Source organism: Danio rerio, chromosome 19 (genome assembly GCF_049306965.1).
Source record: "Danio rerio strain Tuebingen ecotype United States chromosome 19, GRCz12tu, whole genome shotgun sequence".
Lineage (NCBI taxonomy): Eukaryota > Metazoa > Chordata > Actinopteri > Cypriniformes > Danionidae > Danio > Danio rerio.
The window spans coordinates 48,741,163-48,750,000 of record NC_133194.1 but is presented as its reverse complement, the minus strand read 5'-3'; the positions used below and the strand labels follow the sequence as shown (position 1 = coordinate 48,750,000).

The window sequence follows — 8,838 nt, the reverse complement described above, 5'->3', positions numbered from 1 at the left end:
TTAGCTGGTCAGGCTGGGAAATTACCAGCTAAATCCAGCTAAAACCAGCTTGACCAGCCTGGTTTAAGCTGGACATAGCTGGTTTTGGCTGGGCTCCCAGCCTGCTAGGCTGGTCAAGCTGGTTTTAGCTGGTCATCTGCCAGCCTGACCAGCTAAAACCAGGCTGGAAATGGCTGGAAACCAGACTGGAAATGGCCAAAACCCTTCTAAAACCAGCCTGGTCGACCAGCTAAAACCAGCCAACCAGCCTAGGCTGGTTTAAGCTGGATTTTTCAGCAGGGATTCACTAAGGTGCCGCTGTTTGGGGTGGAATGGGGTACAGCCGGCAGGTTAATGATGATCCTCATTAACCTGCGGGCTGCATTTTGCTCACGGGGCTGCGAGAAAATAAAAAGAGCGGTGCTGTGGCAAAATATTGAATAAAAAGAGTGAGGTTATGGTCAAATAAACAAATAAATGAAAAAAGTGCAACTGCTGAGAGTGCAAGCAGCTAGGGTCACCGGCCCTCGCGGCCAAAAAACAGACCGGCCCACCGGGAATTCTCCCGGTTCTCCCGATTAGCCAATCCAGGCCTGCCGTTGTGTTTCTTGAACAACAATACCATCATGATTTAGCACAACATGTTTAAGCATATGTTAAAATGCATCTAGAACACCATTAGCATTTTTAGGTGTGGTTACCAATCTTTTATAAATTAAGACACTTGTTTTGTTTGCAACATGATGTAGCACTGCATGTTTTCTTACATTGCTAGCATGTTTTAGCATGGCTTTCTACACTGCTAGCATGTTTAGAGCACACTTTTAAATATCTTTGTCTTGATTTACACACTCTTAGCAGGTTTCTAGCATGATTTCGCTCACTGATAACATGTTTACCATTGTTAGCATGTTTCTAACATAAATTACCATACAGCTAGCATGCTTAGAGCACACTTTTAGCATTTTATAGTTTGATTTACCACACTGTTAACATGTTTTAACATGATTTATCACATTGTTGACATGTTTTAGCACACTGGTAATGCATCTAGCACAGGTTAAACATGTTTCTAGAACAACAAGACTATCATGTATGAATACTATCAATACTACTAGTTGTTTTAGCACATTATTCGAATGCATCAAGAACACTATTAGCATGTTTTTTTAACACAGTTACCAGCATGAATAAAGACATTGTAGCATGATGTAGTACAGCATATTTTCTTACATTGCTAGGAGGTTTTTATCATGACTTAAGGCCAGTGCTGAATGTTTTGGTTATGTGTGTACTGGTTAATAATCAGTAATTATGCTAATTATGAGTCATGGTATGCTAATCATTTTCTTCTTCTCCAGTATGTCCAGAGACGTCAGCAGGAGAACGCACAGAGGCAGAGCCGTGGAGAGCCGCCTCTGCCAGAAGAAGACCTGACCAAGATGTTCAAGCCTCCGCAGCCGCCGCCACGCATGGACACGCTGCTCATCGCCAGTATGTCATCTGTACAATCACAGTCATTTATTCACTTCACATATATATACTTTGGGTATGTCACAAATTGATTTAGAAACCATTCTTATTTTCATTTATTTTGTTCAAATGTTCCATAAACCGGTCGCTTTGAGGTACATGTTAGGGTTTTCAGGGTTAAGGAACTGGTTTGGATATAAATATGTTTAATATGCTTTGATCTGGTTTGGATGTAAAGTGGTTTGATCTGGTTTGCTTTTGTTTAGATGTGAAAAATTTGTCTGTCTAGTTTGACCTGGTTTAAAAAAAAAACTTAAAAAACATAATTTTTTAAACATTTTGAGGTTTTGTTAGACTTTTAAGAGTTAAGGTACCGGTTTGGATATGAATAGGTTTGATCTGGTTTGGATGTAATGTGGTTTGATCTACTTCGGTATGGTTTGGAAGTAAAGTTTTTTTATCTGTTTCTGTATCTGTCTAGTTTAATCTGGTTTGGAGATGAATACGTTTGGGCTGGTTTGATATAGATTGGATATGAAAAGGTTTGGATGTGAAGAGGTTGGATCTGGTTTAATATAGTTTGGATGTAAAGAGATTTGGTTTGGATGTAAAGAGATTTGGTTTGGATGTAAAGTGGTTTGGTTTAGATGTTAGTTTGACTTGGTTTAAATTTTTTTTTAAGTTTGGGCTGGTTTGATATAGTTTGGAAATGAAAAGGTTTGGATGTGAAGAGGTTGAATCTGGTTTGATATAGTTTAAATGTGAAGAGGTTTGGTTTGGATGTAAAGAGATTCGGTTTGGATGTGAAGAGGTTGGATCTGGTTTAGATGTGAATACGTTTGGGCTCGTTTGATATAGTTTCGAAATGAAAAGGTTTGGATGTGAAGAGGTTGGATCTGGTTTGATATAGTTTAAATGTGAAGAGGTTTGGTTTGGATGTAAAGAGATTTGGTTTGGATGTGAATACATTTGGTCTGGTTTTGTATAGTTTGTATGTAAAGAGGCTTGGTCTGGTTTGGATTTGAATATGTTTGGTCTGGTTTAATATAGTTTGTATGTGAGGAGGTTTGGTCTGGTTTGGATGTTTATACGTTTGGGCTGGTTTGATATAGTTTGGATATGAAGAGGTTTGGATGTTAAGAGGTTGGATCTGGTTTGATATAATTTAAATGTGAAGAGATTTGGTTTAGATGTGAAGAGGTTTGGTCTGGTTTAATATAGGGTAAAATGTGAAGAGGTTTGGTTTGGATTTAAAGAGATTTGGTTTAGATGTGAAGAGGTTTGATCTGGTTAGGATGTGAATACGTTTGGTCTGGTTTAGTAGGGTTTGGATGTAAAGAGGCTTTGTCTGGTTTGGATGTGAATAGGTATGATCTGGTTTGATATAGTTTAGATTTAAAGAGGTTTGGTCTGGTTTGGATGTGAACACGTTTGGGCTGGTTTGATATTGTTTGGATATGAAGAGGTTTAGATGTGAAGAGATTGATTCTGGTTTAATATAGTTTGGATGAAAAGAGATTTGATTTGTATGTAAAGGGATTTGGTTTGGATGTAAAGTGGTTTGGTTTAGATGTTAGTTTGACTTGGTTTAAATTTTTTTTTTTTAAAGTTTGGGCTGGTTTGATATAGTTTGGAAATGAAAAGGTTTAGATGTGAAGAGGTTGGATCTGGTTTGATATAGTTAGAATTTGAAGAGGTTTGGTTTGATATAGCTTGTATGTGAAGAGGTTTGGTCTGGTTTGATATAGTTTGGCCGTAAAGAGGCTTGGTCTGGTTTAAATGTGAAGAGGTGTGATCTGGTTTGATCTGGTCTAGATGTGAACCGGTGTGATCTGGTTTGATATAGCTTGTATGTGAAGAGGTTTGGTCTGGTTTGATATAGTTTAGATGTAAAGAGGCTTGGTCTGGTTTAAATGTGAAGAGGTGTGATCTTGTTTGATCTGGTCTGGATGTGAACCTGTGTGATCTGGTTTGAAATAGCTTGTATGTGAAGAAGTTTGGTCTGGTTTGAATGTTAAGACTGTTGGCCTGGTTTGATTTGGTTTGGTTATGAAACACTTTTTCTGTTATGGATGTGAAGAGGTTTGAGTTTGTTTGATTTGATTTGGAAGCCAAGGGGTTTTGCCTGGTTTTTCTATGTGAAGATGTTTAATCTGGTTTGAATGTGGATAGGTTCTATCTGGTTTGAATGTGAATATGCTCTATTTGGTTGGGATGTGAGTAGGTTTGATCTGGTTTAGTTTAGTTTGGATGTGAAGGGATTTGCTCTTCTCTATTTCTGTGGTGTGGAGATGGAGGGAGGAAGTGTAATTTATGGGGAACATTACAGAGGCCTTGCAAGAGATGGATTTAAAGCGATTGTTTCTAACTTGTTCTGGAGGCAGTAGATTATAGATGAGCTTCTGCCTGAGAGCAGGACGATCCGTCTGTCACATCCACTCATATCCCAGACTGATGGACTCTACAGTATAGAACTGTACAGGCCTGTTCACTAAGAAACACACGGCTTCATGATTTCAATGAAATTTGGGAAGCTTTTGCAATCAAAACAAAACCTTGATTGAGAAACTATGCAATGTTTGTTCAAATTATTATTATTAATATTATTTGATGTAATAGAAATCATTATGCACATCAGAATCCAATCACACGTTCAGTTTCAAGTAGGGCCATTTTAAAAGCCACATGCATATAGATTTATTTATAGTTCAGCCAACATATTTACCCCTTATTTGTTCAAAATCTGTTTGCGTTTCGTCACTTAAACACAAAAGAAAATATTTTGAAGAAAGCTGGAAACCGGTAACCATTGACTTTCATTGTAGGAAAACAAATACTATGAACGTCAATGGTAACAGGTTTCCAACATTCTTCAAAATATCTTCTTTTGTGTTTTTCTTGATGAGTTTTTTTTTCTTCATTTAAACACAAAAGGAGATATTTCGAAGAAAGCTGGAAACCATTGACTTGCACAGTAAAAAACAAATACTATGAAAGTCAATGGTTACAGGTTTCCAACATTCTTCAAAATATCTTCTTTTGTGTTTTTGTTGATGATATTTTTTCCTTCATTTAAATACAAAAGAAGATATTTTGAAGAAAGCTGGAAACCATTGACTTGCATAGTAAAAAAACAAATACTATGGAAGTCAATGGTTACAGGTTGCCAACAATCTTCAAAATATTTTCTTTTGTGTTTAAGAGAGGAAAGAAACCAATAAAGAAAAAACAAAAAAACAAGATATTTTGAAGAAAGCTGGAAACCTGTAACTATGGACTTCCGTAATAGAAAACACAAATACTATGTAAGTCAATGGTTACAGGTGTCCAGCATTCTTCAGATTATCTTCTTTTGTGTTTAACATAATAAATAAACTCATGAAGGTTTGAAACAAGTAAAAGGTTGAGCAAATTATGACAGACATTTTATTTTTTGGGGATCTATCCCTTTAATAAAAGCCAGCTGAAAAATGTATCTTCACTTCCCTCAAGATCTCCTCTCTTTGCCTTGTATTCTTCAAAACATGACTTGTTTCTTCTTTTCAGGTCAGATCAACACATACTGCCAGACCATCAAGGAGTTCACGTCTCAGAATCTGGGGAAACTCTTCATGGCTGAAGCTCTGCAAGGGCCGAGTAGTTAAAACAAGATTAGTGTCTGGTTAATTTAACACATTCAGCTGCTTTTTAATGCTTTTATTTCACATTTCTAGACCAGACCCAGTAAATATACGCTCAACAGGGGCTTGAATACCCATCAGACGGGTCCGTTTATTTCAGCATGTATAGTATAAAATGTGGACTAAGTTATCATTTCTTTGAAAGGAAATCAGTGTACCTGTCAATAATGTGTAAAAAGAGATGTCGGAGATTGGGTAATAAATGCTTTGGTGTCTACTTGTGTTTTGAAAGTCTCATTGTGGAGTATAAATGAGTTTGACAGCACTGAAGGATGAAGACGACTGTGTTTCTAAAGCCTGGAAGAGATTTTACACCAGTTTTTCAATTCAGTCTTTATTTTGTCTCGTTTATTTTGCTGTACTGTAGTTATATCATTTTATTTCCTGAAGGCATCTATCTATCTATCTATCTATCTATCTATCTATCTATCTATCTATCTATCTATCTATCTATCTATCTATCTATCTATCTATCTATCTATCTATCTATCTATCTATCTATCTATCTATCTATCTATCTATCCATTCCTCCCTCCCTCCATTCCTCCATTCCTCCATCCATCCATCCATCCATCCATCCATCCATCCATCCATCCATCCATCCATCCATCCATCTATCTATCTATCTATCTATCTATCTATCTATCTATCTATCTATCTATCTATCTATCTATCTATCTATCTATCTATCTATCTATCTATCTATTCATCCATCCATCCATCCATCCATCCATCCATCCATCCATCCATCCATCCATCCATCTCTATCTTTCTATCTATCTATCTATCTATCTATCTATCTATCTATCTATCTATCTATCTATCTATCTATCTATCTATCTATCTATCTATCTATCCATTCCTCCCTCCCTCCATTCCTCCATTCCTCCATCCATCCATCCATCCATCCATCCATCCATCCATCCATCCATCCATCCATCCATCCATCTATCTATCTATCTATCTATCTATCTATCTATCTATCTATCTATCTATCTATCTATCTATCTATCTATCTATCTATCTATCTATCTATCTATCTATCTATCTATCTATCATCTATCTATCTATCTATCTATCTATCTATCTATCTATCTATCTATCTATCTATCTATCTATCTATCTATCTATCTATCTATCTATCTATCTATCTATCCATTCCTCCCTCCCTCCATTCCTCCATTCCTCCATCCATCCATCCATCCATCCATCCATCCATCCATCCATCCATCCATCCATCATCTATCTATCTATCTATCTATCTATCTATCTATCTATCTATCTATCTATCTATCTATCTATCTATCTATCTATCTATCTATCTATCTATCTATCTATCTATCTATCTATCTATCTATCCATTCCTCCCTCCCTCCTTTCCTCCATCCATCCATCCATCCATCCATCCATCCATCCATCCATCCATCCATCCATCCATCCATCCATCCATCCATCCATCCATCCATCCATCCATCCATCCATCCATCCATCTATCTATCTATCTATCTATCTATCTATCTATCTATCTATCTATCTATCTATCTATCTATCTATCTATCTATCTATCTATCTATCTATCTATCCATTCCTCCCTCCTTTCCTCCATCCATCCATCCATCCATCCATCCATCCATCCATCCATCCATCCATCCATCCATCCATCCATCCATCCATCATCTATCTATCTATCTATCTATCTATCTATCTATCTATCTATCTATCTATCTATCTATCTATCTATCTATCTATCTATCTATCTATCTATCTATCTATCTATCTATCTATCTATCTATCTATCTATCTATCTATCTATCTATCTATCTATCTATCCATCCATTCCTCCATCCATTCATTTATCCATCCATCTTTATTCATTTTATAAAGAGATTTTTAGAAAGTTTTAATTTTATTTAATTTTATTAACTATAAACGTCTTTTCTACAAGTAATACTTTAAAACTCTCCAAAAAATTCTGGGTTGTTTTAATCTAATTTTGGACAAACCCAAGTTAACCTAATCATGGAAAAAAAATAAAATATATTAAAAAAACAGCAGTTTTTTATGTAAATGCATAATTTTAAGGAAAACTCTATATTTAAGCAGTATGATTTTGTTCCTATTTATTCTTCTGCACAGGGCCGGAAGTCTTTTTGTCAACTGATGAATGATATTTCCTTTTCCTTTATTTGATTTAGCCAATAATCACACTTTAATAATATTAAATGAAGCGCAGCATTTGCCAGGATCAAAACAGTGAATTCCCACAGCTGTTTATCAGCAAAGATAGAGCTTCATCTGAGTCACAGCCTGCGTTTTTACATTCATTTCCACTTCACTTCAGGTGATTAAAGCAGATAAAACCTGACAATAACAGTGCGGGAGGATTCAGGAGAGTTGGAGTTGTAATTGCAGATGAGCTTTTGACATCTTCATCATGTTCATCTTTTCAGAGATCGCCAGCAGGAATCTAACATGCAGAAAGTAGTTTAAATGTCCTTTCCCACCTCCATCTACAGATGTATTACAGTAATCACAGAGAAGACCTTCTGCACTTGTAATTAAACACCAGATCCTGTCATGATGGGAATGATTACATTTAATAGACGAGTTCTGCTTATAGAAGTTAAAGACACAGTCAATGGCAGAAATACTACAGAGGCCAAGGTCTCGTCCTGAGGTCTGTTCAGGCTCTACAGCACTGCTTTACTTTTAAAGTCTGGCTAATTTCCAAATTACAGCACAAAGCATCTGCCATAAATGCTCGATTGAGAAATATTTGTATAAATATATAACATTTTAAGTCATTATATGTTTTGCTAATATACACTCACCGGCCACTTTATTAGGTACACCTTACTGGTAATGGGTTGGACCGGATTTTGCATTCAGAACTGCATAATCCTTCATGGCAGAGATTCAACAAGCTACTGGAAATATTCCTGAGAGATTATCATATTGACATGATAGCATCACACACCAACAACCATGCCACGTTCGAAGTCACTTAAATCCCCTTTCTTCCCCATTCTGATGTTCGCTTTGAACTGCAGCAGATCGTCTTGACCTTGTCTCCTTGCCTAAATGCATTGAGTTACTGCCATGTGATTGGACAGGTGTACCTAATAAAGTGGCCAGTGAGTGTAGGTCACAATATATTTTGTTAAAATAGTTAAAAAATGTATTTTTTGTGCGTGTATTTATGTGTGTGTTTGTTTTTCTATGTGTGTGTGTGTGTGTATGTGTGTGCTTCTGTGTGTAGTATGTTCATGTGTGTGTGTGTGTGTGTGTGTGTGTATGTGCAGTGTGCATTCTCTTCATCCCATTAGCCGTTTCTCAGAGCGATGTCGTTGTGTTTGTTTTGTGCAAGTTGTGTGTGTGCTTGTGTGTATGTGTTCACCGCAGGAGCTCCAGCTTTTGTTTCATTATTGATGAAGTCCCTGGTGTCTACACACACATACACACACACACTGCTCCCGGACGCTCCTGTGAAGCTGTTTGATGCTGGTGTTTGTTGCACCTGCTTTAACCACAAATACAGTAAAGAAACTCTTCTTCCATCTTCCCATCAGGAGTCTGTGGTGTCTGCTACTGCGCAAATACACTGAACAACACGATTCATTGCATTTACTACATTATTTTAAAGTAAGTGCATGCAAACAATGTATATGGGCTGAATTTAAACAAACAAAGGAAGTTGAACATTATC

The 8,838-nt window shown here is 36.6% G+C and overlaps 1 protein-coding gene across 1 annotated transcript in view; it reads left to right on the top strand.

Moving 5' to 3' along the window:
• eif3hb (eukaryotic translation initiation factor 3, subunit H, b) overlaps nt 1-5,349 on the top strand; it is a 104,816-nt gene extending 99,467 nt beyond the window's left edge. Inside the window, 2 exon segments of the mRNA NM_001035264.2 lie at nt 1,341-1,473; nt 4,999-5,349. Of these exon segments, the coding sequence (NP_001030341.1) occupies nt 1,341-1,473; nt 4,999-5,096 (231 nt within the window). The 3' untranslated portion in view covers nt 5,097-5,349.
• Nucleotides 5,350-8,838: the final 3,489 nt, after the last annotated feature.